A 20,181-nucleotide genomic window follows, 5' to 3' on the forward strand; every position below is an offset into this window, starting at 1 on the left:
AAGTCTTCAATGAACCTAAATTGGCAGAAATTCACTTTTTAAAAGAGTCTGAAGAATTTTCTTTTATTGTCATGACATACATGTACATTCACCGCAGTTGACTCCTGTTTTTAAACCCATGACAGTTACACTGTAAACACAAACAGTCAGTGGCATACACTGGAGCTGGGGGCTATTTTAGCACCCTTGGAGCAGTTCAGGGTATCAGTGTCTGGTTCAAGTACAGCCGTCGGTCTTGGTGATGTCGTTGCCACCCACATTTTTCTGCTGGTCGATGGCCAAAATTGAACCAGGAAACGAGACCCCCCACCTGCAGTGACAGGATACGATCTAAACCTATTGCACCAAAAGCTTGCTCCAGGTGAGGCTTGAACTCACAACCTCGGCATTGCTCTACAGCGTACTGTCATATAAGTACCACACGCTAACCAATTGCGCCACTGGAGCTCAAAAGTGATGCGCAGTAAATTCATTCCAATACAACAGTGTAATGTCGTATGTCGGCAGCCATTCTTTCTGAAAGTACCAGTCCTCTTTATGTGGTGTGTCAGCTTTTGTCGTCTGATTCCAGGTGTAGACTGCCCCCTATTAGAAGAAATAGGTCCAGAAAAGCCTTCATCTTCGCTGGCACTGTTATAGTGCACATACAGAGGAAAACTAAGAGCGTCAGCCACATGGCAATCGTCAAAATACAGTTTGACTGCAATCCTAAATCTTTTTGCGTATAATATATTGTTGGTGTTCAACCTGCCTCTAATTGCTACCAATCTATTCAGGGTCCCTTGCCCTTATTTCACTTTTTATATGTAGTGTACTGCTTTTGCCATCTGGCTGCAGAGCCAATTGCCCACAGGCGACAAATGGGGGGAAAAAAACATAGAAAGAGCTAGTCTGCTGAGTTTTGGGGAGTCGATTGTTTCTTGGTTCATAGCAGCATATGTGCCAAACCCCATGACATCAAATAAGGCTGAACCTATGGTGCTGTCTTGATTCAATATGCGTTTGATAACGCCATTTGTCTCTCTTCAGGGCTGGCAGTTTTTAGCCTTGTGTGTTGGACTGTTTCTGCCTCAGCATCCTTTCCTCTGGCTGCTCCAAGTTCATCTGAAACGACATGGGGATTCCAGGTGACAGAACAGCATTGAGCTGATTCAACGGACACCTCACATGAAATGGCAGTACAGTACTTGCAATTCCACCCCATATTTTCCTTCTAAATTCCTACGAAGCATTTTTTGAATATACATTTTGCCACTACAATTTGCCTTTACAGTAGATGTGGCTTAATGGTAGGTGTGTGCATTAAAAAAAGACACCCTTAATTAATTTCATGTCATTGTGAGAACTCAAGTGCTTTTCGTGAGGTTGTGGCTCTTATTAGTGCCCACGTAGCTTATTAAATTTCACACAATAGTATTGTAATACTGACCATACACATTCTTGTTTGCACCTCTTTGCAGCTATTTTGGGGAAAAACATTTGTTTAAATATCAGTGTGTGCCGACCTCATACATATATCATTCAAAATTAACTACTTGTCATGCTGATTGTTCTGAATATATTTTAATACAATTTGGTTGCTGCTTTTGTTCCAGTACTAAACCGATGAGTGCTCACGCAATTATATTTAGTTTATTTTTATCATCCGCATATTGTACCTTTTCAAATGTTTGATCATATAAATTGTATAATAGTATATCTTTTTTAGAGCTTTAAATAACATATGAAAATAACATCACAGATGCTCAGTGCTCAGATAACGACCAATCATGGCTTAGCTTCAGAAAACAGGTGAGCTGTGATTGGTCGTTACCTGAGACCTGAGCTGTTGTGATGTCAGTCGACAGAAGTGACAAAATGGCCACCCCAGAGATGGCTAAAACGGGTGGATTAACTTTTATTCCACAAATGCAATATTAATCGGAATGCCTTGTTTCAACTAGTGGGCCTGTATAGAACATATTCTTGGAAAAAAATGCTTGGGTTGACTTCCCCTTTGATAATTACAATAACAAAGATATGAATAACAGACAGAACATTCAACTGTTTTATCATGTTTTTTAATATCAATATCTTTGTTTTATGCTGTAATCTGTTAATGTGTTAAAAGAAAAAAAGGGGGAAAATTTGGGAAAAAAATCTGCCGATTTTAAAAGAGCCAATATCGGACAAACAAATTGGTCAGCCAATTAATCGGTCGGGCCCTAATCTTAAAGTGGAGTGCTTGTAATTTTGCATATGATGGCACTGTAATGAGATCCGACTCAAGAGCTGTAAAAAGAATTCTGCCTTTCTGCCTACAAAGACAGTAATGCAAATTTTGATTGAAACTCTCAATTAGCAAACATTTCAACAATATGATAAAAATGTTCATGTGTTACTCTTATTTTTGATATCATTCAATTGTGCTAGTGTTTGTAGACACACTTTATGACCATTAGATTATCAATGCCTCTAATTCTGTCCCCAGGACTGAGGTGGGTAAATATGCCATCTACTGCCAACGTTCAATGGAGCGCACCCAGCAGAAGGGTGAGAGGCAGGCCAGACCATCTCGCATGGAGATCCTTTCTATCCTGCTAAGGAATCCCTACCACCACTCCCTGCCCTTTAGTGTGCCAGTGCACTTCCTCAATAACACCTACCAGGTAATAATAATGAAAAACAAAAGGATGTTATCAGAATGAGGATGTCAGAGTGACTGTGACAAAGCTATATGAAAACACCACAATGGTGTCATTCAGGTATGAAGTGAGTGGCTGTAGAGTAAAGACTGCAGTTAGTTCAAGCAAACACCCTCACTATTTCCTACAGTAGTTGACACACATCGAGGAGTCTTCTGTTGTCTGCTTTGCGGGTGTTATTGCTCGCCAGCATTATTTGTTCAACTGACCAAATTAGCTGGTTGATAGGATTACATTATTCACAGATTTTTTTAATGGTTCACACAAGATTTAGGTGATTTTAAGACTTAAAGTGGAAATCAACCTAAACATTTTTTTTTCCAGAATATTTTCCCAGCGGGCCCACTAGTTGAAACTAGGGTTATTATAGTTTGGGATTTTTCATTTTAGTTTCGTTTTTATTTCGTTTTGACTTTTTATTTCTAATTCAGTTAGTTTTAATTAGAGTTTAGAGTTTAGTTTAAAATAGATTTGTTAGTTTTTATAAGTTTTAGTTTTGGGGAAAATGCTTAGTTTTAGTTTAGTTTTTATTAGTTTTAGTTTTTTAGAATTTTATGTATTTGTCAGGTGCGGCTTTTTTTTTTTACAGTAACAACTGTTATTTATTCAAATAAAGATAACATTTGAAAAATGTATTAAATTACTAACAAAGTATGAATAACTATCAACAAATAAAACATAACAGTCCACTTAAACTTAAGTGCAATAAGGCCAAGAAAAGTGCAATGCATTAATGCTGCTTCTAAAGTGAAAATGCAGATGAAACAAGCAACATAAAAACCTGGCAATTGAACAGGAGAGTACAGACTTGTAACATCAGAATATATGTCAACAAATTTGAGTGCTTCCATATTGAAAGTGTGTGTGTGTGGGTGCGTGAGCGAGAGAGAGAGAGAAAGTGAGAGAGAGGTTTTTCCCCTCGAGCAATATGCCGCACGAGACCCGTCTCCGTGACAATGCATTTGCTTTTGTCCGAGACAATCATAATCAAAAGAATCCCAAATGGGGCTTTGTCGTTTTCTCGCAACCTTCGCCATTATAATGTTGTTTTAGTTTTGTTTTACACCCATCAGACCTAATTGTAAATGCGGTACGTCACTTCAGACGTCGAGGTGCCGTACGGTTGTACAACTGTCGCAAAACCGGCAGCGCCGTGTTTTACATTTTAAATGGTCACAAAAGCTTACAAAGACGAAAACGAATGGTATTTTCGCAACGATTATCGTTCGTTTTAGTTAGTCTTGTGAGCAGATAATGTCGTTTTAGTTAGTTATCGTTTTTCAAAAAACATTTTCGTTTTTATTTTATTTCGTAAACGAAAATGTTTTTTTAATTTTAGTTTTCGTTATTTTTTTCGTTTACGATAATAACCTTGGTTGAAACACGGCATTCTAATTAATTTTGCGTTTGTGGAATATGAGTTACGCAGCAAAATCCACCCCTTTTTAGCCATCTCAGAGGGCGGCCATTTTGTCACTTCTATCGACTGAATGTGACATCACAACTGCTCAGGGCTCAGGTAACGACCAATCACGGCTCAGCTTCAGAAAACAGGTCAGCCGTGATTGGTTGTCACCTGAGACCTGCCCAGTTGTGATGTCATTTTCATGCGACAGAAGTGACAAAATGGCCACCTCCGGAGATGGCTAAAAACACGTGGATTAGCTCTTATTCCACAAACGCAATATTTCTGTCAGAGTGCCTTGTTTAAACTAGTGGGCTTGCATAGAATATATTCAGGTAAAAAAATATATATGTTTGGGTTGACTTTCCATTAATGAACATAAGTTTTAGTCCGTTGTTCTTATGCAACAGATTTGAACATTTATAACATGCACTTTTCGAAGATAAAATTCACAAATGTGAGTAATAATTCAACACAAATCTATTCTATACCAGTTTATGTCAAAGCAGTGTGGTTATTATGGAGGTGGCAGTGCATTTTGCCAACTAGTTTTTGGGGAGATGCTGGTCTGCACTGTCGAGGGTCACAACACCATTGGTCCACCCTCATTCTGGCATTGCACGCTCCTTTGCATCCCTTCATGAGTATGAATTTTATGTGGAGTGCATCCATTGGAGTGTTGCAATGCATGCAACATCAGAGGATTTAAGTTCAGAAACAAATTTGGGAAAACCTTTTTGAATTAATTTGCATAATGCTATAAATGTAATTTTGCACAAAGCAATTGCTTTTTCACAGGTGGTGAGTTTTGATGCGTCCACCACAGTGGATGAGTTCCAGTGTCGTCTCAACCAGGACACGGGCATGAGGAAAACAGGGCTGTCAGGTTTCGGTGTGTACACTGATGACCCTACTGGACGAGAACTGGAACACTGCTTGCATCAAGGCAGCATCAAGGTGATTTTCCAATCATCCAGAGCTTTTGTTTGTTTTGTGGATGTTTTGAATTAGAAATTGTGTGTGTTGCTTGTGAAAGTCGCATGTTGTCCCTTTGCACTTCTTAACTTCTTCTTCTGTAAGTTCCCATCTACTGTCTGTCTATGGCAGATTTGTGATATTATATCCAAATGGGAGCAAGCATCCAAAGAGCAGCACGCTGGCAAGTCAGAAAACACTAGAACAGTTCGTCTCACTTATAAGAACAGGTATGCCAAGAAATAAAGTCGGTAATTTTTAAAGCATTTTTATACTGTCACAATAGTGTTTAATATACAGTACGTATTAGGGCTGCTTGATTAAGTGATTTTGAACCGTAACTGAATTTTCTGGATAAAATGATGTATTAACTTACAAATCGGCACGTTCGATTTTTTTATTTTTGGTGTATCTAAGCCACCGTAGTTTCCTCTGCGTTTCCGCTTCTTCGCACGAGCGCGCAGTCCGGAAAAACTACAACAACACCGGCGCTACCGGCGATTCTGCTATTTGCTCGGGCAAGTGAGCGTTTAGTTAATAAATCGGGCAAATATAGATTTGTAGTGTAGTTGATTTATGTTTAAGTAAGATCAGGGAGAAAGGTGAAAGGCTAGTCACTAGCTGGTTGGCAAAATGACTTGCTGACAGACACTGTTTGGTTTACAGATTTGACTGTCTACCTTCTCTCATGTTGATGATTTTGTTTCAGATGGTATATGCACTTTCTTCTTTCATTAATGGTTTAATTAAGAACAGATCTGAAATCTATTGTGTAAGTAAAATGCTGTTAATCCCAATGGATTGTTCTGTGTGTATTAAGTTAAATTGACTGGCATTTTGAGTTCAAAGAAAGAAAGCTTAAGTTGAAATAAAAGACATTCAAAATACTTCATTTTTCATTATTTTTTATTTTACAAAGAAATCTTAATCGTAAAATCGTGTTTGAGAGAAAATAATCTTGATTTTCTTATTAGGCAAAACCGAACAGCCCTTGTACATACGGTACAGTGACATATGCTGAATGTTGTTTGACGTGTTGTAACAATACTAGTTCACCCTAGGACACTAACATTGGGTGATTTTCACTGAATTATAGGCCAATTTGGATAAAAGTTTTGGGACACATTGTAGCCACACTCACAACTAATGAATTCATTATCAAAGCAATCACAGGGTGGGATGGAACCTCTCGGTAGGCCTACTCTTGAAAATAGACACCGGTTTGGTTATAAGCGCTTGTAGTAGGTAATTATTTTTAGAAGAGTGGAAGCTGCACAACGAGGATCAAATCTATAAGTCCTTCCTCTTTTGCTTCCTGCAGGTGTAATGTTCCAATTTGTTTTCAGCCATGTAATGTAGCGCCACAATTACATTAGACCAGTCAAATCTAAATGGATGTATAAAATTACAACCATCCTCACCCTTCCAGGATATACTTCTCCAGCCAGGCGAGGGGCGAGTCAGAGAGGGAAAGGTTGCTGTTGGCCTATCAAATCAACGAGACCATTGTAGCAGGACACTTCCCTGTAAACAAGGAGCTGGCTCTGGAAATGGCCGCCTTACTGGCCCAGGTCTGAAAGTTCCTCAATGGTTTTAACCTATATATTACTTTTTTGAATTTCAAAATGTTTATTGTAATTTTATTGTCTGTTTTTATTTACCTATCAGGTTGAGTTTGGGGATTTTGAACGTCCCTTCTCGAGTCCTGGACCAGTTCAGACTAAGTCCAACCAAACCTTGAAACAGGTCCTGGACAGATTCTACCCCAAACACTACCGTCGGACCACATCTGAGGAACAACTCAGGTAGCGGAATACACTTAACAGAAGCACTATTTTATACAGCAATAGTAATAATACTGAAGCCGCAAGCAGCCATGAATGAACCCTCGTAGCTGCTTTTTCATGGTGAACCCTGTTTCAGGCATGACATTTTTTTTTTGTGCATCCTCTTATGATAGTCCACCAATTTTGTTGCCAAAAATGTGCCTCGTTTATTGGAAGATCACGATTAAACACAGTGATTCCAAAAGGCTTGTCACAGCCTCCTGGTGCACCAGGCCTAAGTTTTTTTTTCAAGCATCAAGTTGTGCACCACAACTAACCTTTTCAAAGTCTTCAAGACTATGATTGGTCATTTTTTTGATACATTCACTTTTTGCTTTCAGACAATTGCTCCAGCGTCTCTCTGCTCGCTGGTCCTCACTCAGGGGTCGAAGTTCATCTGAGTGTGTCAGGATTTACCTGACTGTTGCTAAGAAGTGGCCTTTCTTTGGTGCCAAACTATTTGAAGCTGAGGTGAGTGTTCGTCAACCCAAATACAAAGTACCGGTACTCCAAAAAATATATATGTTTTTATTTGATACGCTAACATACTGCAAACACGTGACAACACAGACATAAACAATAATACATAATTACCGGTAATACAAACAGCATGATTTAGCCCATATTTGAATGGTCTATGTTTTGGTTGTATTTTGGTTGAAAACTGGTAGCAGTTTTGGAGAACAGATCTAAAAGGGGGATTTGTCCTGTCATTTGAGCGCAGCAATCTTAGGTTCGATCATCATTCAAAATCATTGTGATTCATGCTATCATATAAACAATGGTTATGAAATTTCACCATAATTAAGACAACGCCCATTTTTTTGTTATACTTTAATATGTTCTCATCTGTCTGCAGTCATTTAAAACAAGATTTGCAATTCAACTGAAAAGAAAATTGCAATTTTTTTAGTGGGAAAAATAATAATACTAATGACTAATAGTTGATTATTAGCTCCATTTTTCATTATAACTGTGGATCTGTACATTTATAGTCAGTCATATTTTATTTTAAAAAAAAATATTGAATTAACATTTTTCCACTGAAATTGATGTAAAGATAAAGTTGTAGGGTGAAATGAATGAATTTCTAATTACAATTTGTGTTTTCAGTTCATCACTCCATCTCCAGACCCAGCAACACGTGTTTGGCTGGCAGTTCACGAAGATGGTATTAGTGTTCTGGAGCACAACTCAATTGTGAGCTTCTCTCTGAATTTCCACCTGCACATTTTACTCCATCTACTAAACTGCTATGTTAGTCAAATTAAAAGTTAAAAAAAAAAAAAAAGTTAAAGCTCATTTTAAATGTTTTTGTGACATTGAGAACAGGAGTCTACAATTGTCACCAAGAATAATTAATTGTTGTCAAGACAGCTCTTCACTTCTTTAGTTTGTGTTATCACCATTTGGCTAGAACAAAGCTCATCAGGAGCATCATGACCTCAATCATGACTCATTAAATATATGCTTATTTCTGTTTTTTCAGAAACCACTGGTGTCCCACCCCTACAAAAATGTGATGACATTTGGGGGCTGCAAACAGGACTTTATGCTTGTGGTGGCACAGAACAACGGTAACAACACGACCAAAGATAAACCCTCAGAGAACCATACATTTGCTATGGAAGTGTCAAAGGTCAGTGGGAAAATGTGCATCAAATTCTGCTTTAATGTGAGCAGGGTACCCACGAATCCTAAAAAAGTCTTAACAAGCATTGAATGCATGAATCTAAAACCATGGCCTTAATTGGCATTAAAATGTCTTAAATCCATCTTTCAAAAGTCTTCAAAAATGTCAAAATACATTTTAAAATTCTTCAAAAATAATTGACCGAATGACTCATGGTAACATCGTGCAATCCTGGTTGTGGAACCAACAAAACAGTGACGTGGGTTTAGTCATGACTCATCAAGAGCAGATGCATGTCATTTATTTACTGTAGCAACTTCATACAACTTGGGACATTGGGAACATTGTGAAGTTGGTCTTAAATTTAATTTGAAATGGAATTAAAATATATTTAAAAGTCTTGAATTTAACTTGCCTTAAACTGTAGGGACCCTGGTGAGTCCTGTCACATTACATTAATCAAGCGCATAAACACAAACATAAAATGCGCCTTTAGGTTTTTTAAATAACAAAGATGCAATTTTAGCAGCAGCCTGGTACTTCTATTATTAGTGGTCTTTATAATGAAAAATTGTTGGGCATTAATTACTTCAAAACTGCACTACTGTCTGATGTGCTATTTCTTTTTAACTTTCAGTTTATTTCCCATCAGTACTTTACTAGTCAGTAATTTACTAGATAGAGCAGTGGTTCTTAAACTATTCACAGCAAGTATCACCTAAAAAATACTTTGCTCTTCAAGTCTAACCATCATGACCAGCGGATTTCCTGTTTTCTTTAATGTTTCCAAAATACTTTTTTTTTGTAGGTGGTAGGCTTTTACATACGCCTCCCAATGTTAAGCTTCGGGCCCTAGTGAAAGAAAATTTAAAGTGGAAGTCAACCCAAACATATTTTTTTCAAGAATATGTTCTATGCAAGCCCACTAGTTGAAACAAGGCATTCTGATAAATATTGCGTTTGTAGAATAAGAGTTAATCCACCTGTTTTTAGCCATCTCTGGGGGCGGCCATTTTGTCACTTCGGTCGACTGAAAATGACATCACAACTTCTCAGGGCTCAGGTAACAACTGGTGATTGGTCGTTATGATGTCATTTTCAGTCAACAGAAGTGACAAAATGGCCGCCCCCTTAGATGGCTAAAAACAGGTGGATTTTACTGCTAAACTCATATTCCACAAACGCAATATTAATCAGAATGCCAGGTTTCAACTAGTGGGCTTACTGGGAACATATGCTTGAAAATAATGTGTTTGAGTTGATTTCCACTTTAAGGTCCCTAACAGGATCACTGAATAGCACGTCACACTTTAGTGTGGTTACTTGTTGCTATAAAGAATGAGTCACAAACAGCAGAGCAGGGACAAGGGGGCAAAGTAGAAAAGGAATATCAGAAACTCACTTTGGATACTTCTCATTAAAACAACACTATTAGGCTTGTTCATTCACATGGATATATTATTGGATGGATATATTGACTGTTGTCTTTCATCAACAGATCAGAGAGATCACTCTCCTCATCTCCAGCTACATCAACAGCGCGCATCAGCAGAAGGCTGCAGCGCATCACCTCTCCGCCCCGGCTCTCATGGTGGCCCAGCCAATCAGCCTGAAGTGCAAAGAGCTGAGGAGCAAGTCTCCACCAGCGCTGGGTCGTCCCAGTAAGGCGCCCACATTGTTGTGACAGCACAGTCCTGTTCTGGGTTTAGAAAAAAAGGTCACGTCTCTAGAGACTCGTGCATTTCCCTGCACACAACGTTTGGGAGTTGACGTATCACTTGAAAGGGATTTTGCTAGCTTTATAGGTACAAAGGTACAAACCAATCTGAAGCAGTTTCCTTATGAGTGTTGCCGTTGAGTGTTCTGGCTGAAGAGTCAACACTGTTTACTGATTGACTAAGCTAATGTTCTCAATATCATTCATCTCTGCTGTCAGGTGTATTTTTACACAAACGCTGTGGTCTGTAGGGGTGGAGGATTTATATATATATTTTTTTTTTTTTTACTAAAATGGCATAAAGTGTACGTACCTGCATCATTTTTGTGGAGCACTAGACTAGTGCATACTGCTCTGTAATGAAGGTTATGTTACGTAAGAAGGAATGAAAGCTTGCGAAAGTAGAAATGTATGACAACTTTAAAGTGATGAAAATTGCTGGAAAATAATAGCCACAACAATGAGCTACATCTGCAGAATCTACTCAGACTGGAGGAGGACAAAATTGCCTTCATAAAAATGTTAACACTGTTTGGTTGACACAACTACAGTCATTAATTTAATGCTCCACACAATGCTGTGTTTTAAAGTATAGCTGCAGTGGTTTACATCTTCACTGCATCATAATGAGATGTATTTCCAATATTTTCAAACGGAGATCAGACCATTGGTAGCCGTAGGCAGCCGCTAGCTCCAAGCTAACGCAACCCACGGTAACACAGTCATTTAACAAGAGCACTCCATATGAAATAAAACAAGCAAGCAGTGTAACGAAGTAACTGAGGCAGTGACTTATTACCTTGCTGAAGACATGATTCCCATTAAAACAGTGGAAAACGAAGACTCTTCAAAGTACTAGACCTGCGTTACGAGCTGTGTTTTTATGTTTACATTATGTTACCTTTTGTTTACATTCACTGCACATTTTGATAAAAAATTGTCACTATTCAAATTAAAAGCTGTTCAGAAAGCTTAGCTGACTTAAAATGCCATTTTTTTTCTTTTAGAGTTTTATACGCATTTTAAACATGTTTTCTATGTTTAACATGAGGAAAATAGTCAGAATTGTGCAAATTAAAAAAACGACGTAAAAAAAGAATCATGGAAAAATCGTGATTGTGATTTTATTTTTTTAAAAACGTGATATGATATTTTTGCCAGATCGCCCACCCCTAATTGCACCTAAAGCTCGTTTCAGATGTGATTAGATTGTGCAGGTGTACTTGACACTCTGGCTGAGGTATTGAGGTATCAAAATGTAAGTGCAGTAAGGGAAATGAAGCTGTCATTATGGTGACCTGGTCAAGCAGAAGGACGAGTTGTAACAGAGTAACAAACCTGCTGGCAATGTGCTTTCTATAGTTACTGAATAACCTGGACAGAAAGGAAACTGACACCCATATGAACTTCTTAAAGCTGCAGAATGATGTTCCGTGTCATTTTGCACTTTGCAACATTGACCACACACATCATGTTAATATAAAAACTGGAAATACAACTCATTTAATGTAATGGTCCTTTAATAAGATGCTCTGATTGATGCACGTTTGTCAGGCTGCGTTTTATTTAAATCATACATAAGTGAAAAAACTATGACAAATAAAACTGCAGATGTCTAAAAATCCATTGGTGTTTATGTGTTTGGTCTTTATCTCATTAATCCATGCCTACAGGGATGCTTGATTTTCCAAATGTAAGCATTTATTCGATATCCATCATCTTAAAGTGGAAGTCAACCCAAACTTTTTTTTTTCAAGAATATGTTCCCAGCAGGCCCACTAGTTGAAACACGGGATTCTGATTAATTTTGCGTTTGCGGAATATAAATTAAGCAGCAAAATGCATTAGTTTTTAGCCATCTCTGGGGGCGGCCTTTTTGTCTTCTGTCGACTGAAAATGACATCGCAACTGCTCACAACGGCCAATCACGGCTGACCTGTTTTCTGAATCTGAGCCGTGATAGGTGGTTGTGAGCAGTTGTGATGTCATTTTCAGTCGACAGAAAACAAAAAGGCCGCCTCCAGAGATGGCTAAAAACGAGTGGATTAACACTTATTCCACAAACGCAATATTTATCAGAATGCCCTGTTTCAACTAGTGGGCTTGCATAGAACACATTCTTGAGAAAAAAAAAATGTTTGCATTGACTTTAAGGTCCCTGAACTATTTGTAGTCCGCTCTTTGCCTTTGTCCTCGCTAATAGGACAACTTCACATAACTAGAGAGGCAAAACTGCACCACTTAATATCTACATGGGACTACTTTATGTGTAATATCCACACGGTACTTTGAGAGAGGCACTAGGTGTTAACTAGTGGAATTCGGCACCGCTAGTGCTACCAGAAGCTCACAGTTGTTAACTAGTCTTGCCTCACTGGTTACATGTAGTTTCCCAACTAAAATGCCAAAGTTGCCGTTGTAGTGACGACAAAGAGCGCACTGGTAAATAAACATTGAACTGGGTGTCAGAATATTGAATGATTGCTCAAACCTTTGTCATATAGTTCAGAGACGCCTCCCACTCCCCAACCCCCCAATCTCAAATGGCTCCTCCCCACAGAACTGCCTCTGCTGCCAAATTGGAGTGACGTGTTGATACCGTCAACCGCCACCTGACAGCAAGTGACACTCCCTCATTCCAGCACTCTTTCACACAAGGCAGGGGGAGGATATATGATACCTGACCTGTCTGAACTAGTTTGAGACGTGCCTTTTGTTCCAGGTTGCTGTGGTGATCAAAAGAGGGAGGGCGAAGGGTGAAGTTGAAAATTGGGTGTGGCAAGTAAATACAAATAATGATACTACTGCCCTGTGTGCTTGTTGTGTGCGCAAATACATAAGAATAAGTAAGCACAATAACCTCTATTACTACCATATCCTTCAAAAACACATTTCGCTATAATAATTGCCACACCTTGTCACTCTCTGGCCAATCCCAAATCTATGAGAAATATTTGATATGATTTTTCTACCATTGTCACATGGATGCAGTATTCTTAGACACCTTGATACTCTGCCACAACTTACTTATATTAATAGCATTTTTAAAAATATATAAATGTATGATTCATCTGAATGTCTTAAATGAAGAACATTTGTTTCTTAAATTCAGTGTCAATCAAATTCTTTACTATCACACCACAGCAAGAAAACAACATGGCCAAGAGATCATTGTTTGTTTACTATACCATTATGAAATAAAATGCACTCATACTATTCATGCACACACGCTCATAATACAAGCAGGATAAAACCTAAGTTTAAAAAAAATATGTTTAAAACTGAAGAATTAAGGAGATGTTGCTTTTATTTTGCATCAATTATCTTTCTCCTCTGTTTTCATTTGGGTAAGGGGTGAGCTGAGCCTCCCCAGTTGACTTGAGGTGAGACCCTGAACTGGTCATCAGCCAATCGCAGGGCACAAAGAGACACAACGATTCACACTTAAATTTGTACTTTAATCTGTGCTGCCCATTATGTTATTGTTATTTCAAATTCCTGTCTGCAACCCTCGATGACTTGACAGATGTTACACAGAGATTATTTTGCTCATAAACAACCCTTTGAACAAGTGGCGGCAGGTATCCCAAATAACTGACAGATTCACAGCCCTTTGAGTTTTAATGATTGTCTATTTCCATTGCCACTTCCGCCATTTTGTCTTTGCAGTGTGAAGTCCTTCCAAAAAAGAGTTTTTCTTGTGTCACCTGTTGCATGAATACAGTGTGTGTTTCCACAAGCAAAGCAAAACCTGACTGTCAGGTTGAGCTAAATTTTGAACAGCTTCAGAGACAACAAACACACCTTCGTACACTAAGTGTTGTCACGCAGCAGGCTGCTCTCATACTCCAAACAGTATTGTCAATACACAAAGCACACTCATATTGCGCACTCTCAGCTAACAAATCCTAATGCATGCTGGCCAAGTATCGTTCATGTAGGTTTTGGGCAGAATGATGTCAACCAATAGAGAAGTGAGTCAGTGACAGTTCAGTTTCTATTACATAGGACAATAAAGCCCCGGAGAGTGAAATAACAAGGTCACCTTGAGTCAACATTCGCCACCTTTTCCATTCACCAACCGGAATGTGATAGTGAACTACTGCATAAATGCCTCTTTTTGGGTGGGAATCAAAGACCATCCATCCATCAAGCCCCAGTTTGATCAAAATGGGAACATGACAAACAGTATCCTCCTTGTCATCGCTAAGATTTGCACATGAATGTCTTTTTTTTTAACACATGCACTGTGCATTTTAGTGTACTCTCATGCGTATGTGAACAATGCAAGTACCTATAAATCCATTATTTATGCAAAGACTAGAAAGGCATTGCAATAGCTTCACACAAACTAAATCGGTTGTTGATAATCCATCTATGGAAATTACAAAATTTATTTTTTCTCATTTAAACATACTTTTGACATCAACTAATGCTCACATTGTAAAGACTGGCAGTAGAAGTGGCTTATTGCCCTGGTATGAGTCATGGCAGTGTCACCCTAATGCACCTTTAAACAAATTAATGACGGCAAACTTCAACGAGAGTCTTTAAAACATTTTATTAAAAATAATCCAACAAAAAACACTTGTAAGAAACTGTACAATCTAACATGGAATTTAAATCGTTAAACAGCGTCTGAAATTTAAAATGCCGCATTTACAAGTACTAGAACAAATTTAAGCATGGCATAGAGGTGGGGGGGGGGGACTGATAAAAACTTTACACAACTTATAAATAGAAGGCAGTATGAATAGTGTCAATAACAACGAGCATGTTGATTGTTCCTTTACAAAAATTTGTCTTCCTGGTAGAACGCTGTATGGCACACTGCAAGTATGTGCATCCAACGATGACTCTGGTCTCCTGCTGCGATGAAGCGTTTACATGGGATCCATCTCTCTTTGCTGCACAAAAATTGTTACATTAACATTCAAAATTCAAATATGAAAAGGTTTGAAGAAAGTAAAAGGTCTCTGAAGCGTGTTCTATTCACCTGAGCTTTGTTGTACCTCTGACTCTGACGCCTTCTGAAGAAGAACTACATGACGACGGGAAAAAAAAAAAAGTTAATAACTAATGTTCAAGATTTATGAAGATTTGGATTTGTGTCAAACTCACCAGGAGCAGCAGGCCGGTCACCACAGCCAGTACGACCACCACAATGACAGCAATGATTCCACCAGTAAGATGCTTCATGGTGAATGTCGGGGCCTCCTCATCCACATAGTACACCAAGATGTTCTCCATCTCTATTTTCTGGGTGCCCACAACAGGCTCAAAATTCTCCTGGTTCTTGAACAGCGGCAGCACTTTCACCTGTAGGAAGACGAACGAGACAGTCAGTATTTCAATTACAAATAAAAAATAAATAATTGTGACAAGTTGCAGAGCAGTACATCTTTCTCCATGTAATAGGCCATGTTGGTCAGATCGCTCTTGCGCTCTCCCTTAGGCTTCATCACATCCACCACAATCATGCGGGCATCAGGGTCATACTGCAGAGAGAGGGGTGGGAGGGGGGAAAGTTACAACAACATTAGGTGCAGAAATGCATTTTAAACTAAAATACACACTCAAGAGTCCACTTACCTCAATCTCTTTCACCATGTCCTTGTTAAAGTTGTCATAACGCTTGTGGATAGCATTAGCAATAGCCCTGTTAGGGAAAGAACACCAATTACTACAAATGTTCTCATACACACTGCCCAACAATTTTATCTCTAGTCTGAGCTTTCCAAATTCACAATATTGCATGTACTTACACCTTCAACGTATTAGCATCTACAGGACCTGTCACTGGTTTGTGCGTTAGCTGAAGACGGACCCAGCTAGAAGAAAAAACATTTTAGGAGTGTACAAATGAATTACAGGCTTCTCTTCTGCTTCCCAACACAAAATGAGGACAATGGGCAAAAAAACAACAACAACAAAAATAAAAGCTTACTAGGTCTCCACCAGCTTTTCACACTTCAGGTCCTTGTCGCCCTTGTCTGTTCGTCGAACACCGGCGCTGTTGACGCACCAGCACTCCTCTGTGTTGTTGCACTGCTTGGCCTTGAATTTGCCATCATTCTCACACTCGGGGTCGTAGATGCCGTCATTGTCCACAAAAGCAGTCTCCACGGGCTTTCCTCCTAAGGTACGAGTGTCCAAGCCTTTTTTGGCTCTGTACATCTCAGCCTTCATCAAGAAGCACTTGGGGATCACTGGAAAAGCATTGGGGGGAGGGGGTGGCGGACATGCGTCAAGTAGGCCACTCACTAGTGGAGGAAAAGAATCTTGTAGTAAAAATCGGATTATTTACTTACACTTAGAGCAGTCAAGATTCTGTTTCATCTGATCACCAACCATGACGTAACACTCACAAGGATTTCCATCACAGGTGGCCCACTTCATAGTGTTACATGAACCTGGGGAGCACCAGAATTACCAATGATTGAGACAAAAGATTAACACATGATTCATCACAATTCTGTGATTTAAAAAAAAAAAAAAGAATTACAATGACTTATACGGTATAGTTCTGTATTTTATATGACAATAGCGTAACAAAAGCAAACGCTAATCAAGTCATGGGCGTTGGTTTCTCCACACACAGAAGTCTCGGGGGAGCGGGCTAACATTCCCCACCCCCACTCAGCAACGAAACTAAATGCGCTTGATATCCGCATTACGTTTTTAAATTCAGACTTCTGACAGCCTATATGAAACACGTAATATACTTTCAAACGACCAACTTTTGTGTTACTAACACGTGTCTTGATCATTAAAATACTGACAGGTGGGTGAGATATTTAAAACGCAATATAAACAACTTAACTAACTTTAAAAACATAAATATTCGACGTTAAAGTGTTAGCACTATTCAAATTTATTATTTTAGTTATAAGGTTGTCAAATAGAACGACGTTGTTAAACGCTGAAAGCACAGCAAACAATGAATAAATGACTTACAACTTTGGGCCGAGGCTCCAACCGCGAAGGCGGCGAGCACAAGAGCAATCCACATCTTCATGGTTGAATTTATGGCGAAAAATAAGTTTGTTGAAAGTCCTTCGTTTGCTTTAGATCCGTCCGTCTTCCACAGAGGTCAAAAATGGAGTTGAAACACAAAGCTTCCTGGTCTTCCTCCAGGTGTGTCCTCGTCAAACCTGTTTGGACAGACGGGACCGCGCAATGTAGGGTAAAGGCTCACTCAAAGCAACGGGCGTGTCTCTCTAGTTAACTCTGAATCGAGTTGACTCAATCAGTATTGATTGTCTACAAAAGGAAAAGCAAGCATGAAGAGAATTTATAACGCGGGAGTCTCGATACGTCACATTAATTTGCATAGGTGGTGAAGGAGGAGGAGTTTGGAAGGGTGAGTCGGGCGCACCTTTTCCGGTGTAATGAGGTTCTCACTCTCAGACCTTTTCATTTCAAGGCTTCTTCTTCCCCTTTATTTTAAGTATGCGACTTTTGTCGCCCCCTCTTAATTGGGGACGTACCCCAGTATTAACAAGCTGTTCCCCAGTATCAGGCGCGGACTGACCGTCGTACTGGCCGGTACGACTGGAGTGGGAAGGGGGCGCAGCAGCCAGCCACAGTGTTTACCACCATTCATTAATTTGCGACCTGTTCGCGGCGGGCGCTGCCTTCCCGGATCCTGCCTCGTGTCTTCCCCTCCCCCGCTCGTTGTTTGTGGAGTGGCGCTGTCAGGTGGGCCCCACCTCCGACAGACTGCTAATATTGGCCTATATCAACGACGCTCCTAGTAAACTTTCTTGAATTTTTTTTTTTTCCTCCAAATAGACTATATGAAGAAAACTTATAGATCAGGGCACGCAAAAAAAGAAGAAACCCCAAAATGATGAACAAAGAAATTATGACAAGTGTTTTATGTTAGGGCGGCACGGTGGTCGACTGGTTAGCACGTCCGCCTCACAGTTCAGAGGTCGTGGGTTCGATCCCGGCTCCGGCCTCCCTGTGTGGAGTTTGCATGTTCTCCCCGTGCCTGCGTGGGTTTTCTCCGGGCACTCCGGTTTCCTCCCACATTCCAAAAACATGCATGGTAAGTTGATTGGATACTCTAAATTGCCCCTAGGTGTGATTGTGAGTGCGGATGTTTGTCTCTGTGTGCCCTGCGATTGGCTGGCAACCAGTTCAGGGTGTCCCCCGCCTACTGCCCAAAGACAGCTGGGATAGGCTCCAGCACGCCCCGCGACCCTTGTGAGGAGAAGCGGTACAGATAATGGATGGATGGATGGATGTTTTATGTTACATAAGAAAAGTAGTCCTGCTAGTGCTGGTTTGTCCCAGTATCACCATCCATCACAATGTTGAATTCACGTTATGGGCAAACCAGCAGACAGTACAGTACTGTATCTGTTTGAATTTGTTTACACCGAACAGTTATGTTCCATTCTTAGCCATGCTGTAAAAATTAGTCCTGTTCTGATAAATTGACAATGGGCATTTATTCTTCCTATGAGCAGAACAATGCATTTTCATTCATTTTCAGTCAAATGCTAAAAATTGAATTTTTACAAATTTTTCTGTGTGCTTGTGGATCTGTCCAAACTGGTACTAATTTGTTTGGGATAGACAGAGATTACATATATCTCCTGGAATTTTCTGGTGGAAGCTAAATGGTACATTAAACAAGATATTAACAGGAAGCTTTTTAGGTCGTTTTATTACCTGACATGTTTCGGCGTGTACTTCCGCCTTCATCAGAGTGTCACTGGTGTGGTTGTGACCCGTCTTCATCAGCTGATGTTCCATGAGGGCGTGACTTATCTGTCAAAATTGACAGTCAAGTCACGCCCCCCACTGTCGGTTCACCTCTCCAGGATCTTCTCGATTTGTCTGTTATATGAACCAACCAAAATATCCATTACAAGGAAGACAAAATTAACCTAATACAACTATCAACATGAAGCATTTGAGTTGTTACAGGAAATGGTTGTTCATTATCCCATACAGATCTCAATGTGTTAATTGGCAAATGCAGTTGTTCACGTTGAAGGATATGGATGACTTTTTATTAGCCAATATGTTAGCCACATATTAGTCAAGTGATTATTGTATTGCATATGGATAATCATGATTTTATATGAATCAGTATAATAGTGATACATAGATCAGATAGTAATTGTGTTAAACATCTTTGAAATGGCATTACACATTTATGGTCATCATCCACAATCAGCTAAATATCTTTACACATAAGCAGTCATATAACATAATCAATAGTCAAGGAAGAAAGAAAACTCTTTGTGTTTTGTGTAACTCACACACACATACGTACACCCACACGCACACACCAACAGGCATTGACATACAATTGCCATGCACGCTTGCATCTGTACACGCATATACACACACAAGCTTGTGGAGTGGATTGTGTCCTCGAGGGGTGTTTCACAGGGCTGAGTCCTTGGGACTCTGGAGCCACCAGCCGGGGGAAGGACTCGAGGTGCCAAGATGACCTGGGACTTGGAGTGAGAAACCACAGAGGGAGAAGATTCGAGTCTACATTGTTTGATTGGATTTCTCTGTTAGGGCAACATGATGTATATGCGAGGGTTGCATTTTAGATAGCACTCTTTTCTGACTTGGGTGCGAGTCCTCACGAGGTTAACCCTTTAATGGCCACAGTATCCGTTTAGCACACTAACTTTAGGTTGTTTTAAAATACAAACATTTGCTTGAAAGTGAACTTTCAACTCATTAAATCTTCACTTATACTTGGTATACATTTATTAAGCACAGAAGGAACACTTAAAGACTTTTTCTAAAACCACCCCTCGCTTATAACATATTTCTGTTAGGTTTTTCAAAGGCTGGAATGTTTTTTTGACATATTGTGGTTTATGAATGACTACTGAACATAATCAGGTAACTTGTTGAAGAAAAAAATAAAAATTAGGGATGCAATAATTTTTCAAAAACAAGTT

At 39.4% G+C, this 20,181-nt stretch overlaps 2 protein-coding genes and 1 non-coding gene across 6 annotated transcripts in view; 1 reads left to right on the forward strand and 2 right to left on the reverse strand.

The window, feature by feature from the left end:
- The window catches only part of plekhh2 (pleckstrin homology domain containing, family H (with MyTH4 domain) member 2), a 35,872-nt gene extending 24,006 nt beyond the window's left edge, over positions 1-11,866 (forward strand). For all 4 annotated transcript variants that reach the window (XM_086045639.1, XM_086045642.1, XM_086045641.1 and 1 more), the window contains 10 exons: positions 1,030-1,127; positions 2,471-2,648; positions 4,888-5,046; positions 5,197-5,294; positions 6,494-6,635; positions 6,733-6,869; positions 7,232-7,361; positions 8,004-8,090; positions 8,380-8,529; positions 10,022-11,866. In XM_086045639.1, the coding sequence (XP_085901765.1) occupies positions 1,030-1,127; positions 2,471-2,648; positions 4,888-5,046; positions 5,197-5,294; positions 6,494-6,635; positions 6,733-6,869; positions 7,232-7,361; positions 8,004-8,090; positions 8,380-8,529; positions 10,022-10,207 (1,365 nt within the window). In that variant the 3' untranslated portion in view covers positions 10,208-11,866. The remainder of the gene's footprint in view (positions 1-1,029; positions 1,128-2,470; positions 2,649-4,887; positions 5,047-5,196; positions 5,295-6,493; positions 6,636-6,732; positions 6,870-7,231; positions 7,362-8,003; positions 8,091-8,379; positions 8,530-10,021) is intronic.
- trnai-uau (transfer RNA isoleucine (anticodon UAU)) lies at positions 354-447 on the reverse strand. The gene is made up of 2 exons: positions 410-447; positions 354-389 (listed from the first exon to the last, which is right to left on the reverse strand). It is a non-coding gene; the product is annotated as a tRNA-Ile (tRNA).
- Positions 11,867-14,786: 2,920 nt separating the features above from the next.
- Positions 14,787-17,561, reverse strand: LOC147139543 (epithelial cell adhesion molecule-like). Its single transcript, XM_086045532.1, has 9 exons — positions 17,198-17,561; positions 16,552-16,653; positions 16,188-16,449; positions 16,006-16,071; positions 15,833-15,899; positions 15,640-15,738; positions 15,362-15,559; positions 15,237-15,281; positions 14,787-15,147 (listed from the first exon to the last, which is right to left on the reverse strand). Exons 1-9 carry the CDS (start codon positions 17,256-17,258, stop codon positions 15,124-15,126), a joined length of 924 nt encoding a protein of 307 aa, XP_085901658.1. The 5' UTR covers positions 17,259-17,561; the 3' UTR covers positions 14,787-15,123.
- Positions 17,562-20,181: the final 2,620 nt, after the last annotated feature.

Source organism: Filicampus tigris, chromosome 11, assembly GCF_054856515.1.
Source record: "Filicampus tigris isolate MCC_2025a chromosome 11, RoL_Ftig_1.0, whole genome shotgun sequence".
In the NCBI taxonomy this organism is placed as follows: domain Eukaryota; kingdom Metazoa; phylum Chordata; class Actinopteri; order Syngnathiformes; family Syngnathidae; genus Filicampus; species Filicampus tigris.

Coding starts and splice junctions, on each gene's coding strand:
- LOC147139543 (XM_086045532.1), bottom strand. CDS start 17,258: ATGAAGATGTGGATTGCTCTTGTGCTCGCCGCCTTCGCGGTTGGAGCC. Junction 16,654..17,197: donor TGGAGCCTCGGCCCAAAGTT/GTAAGTCATTTA, acceptor GGTGCTCCCCAG/GTTCATGTAACACTATGAAG. Junction 15,560..15,639: donor CCTATTACATGGAGAAAGAT/GTACTGCTCTGC, acceptor GTCTTCCTACAG/GTGAAAGTGCTGCCGCTGTT.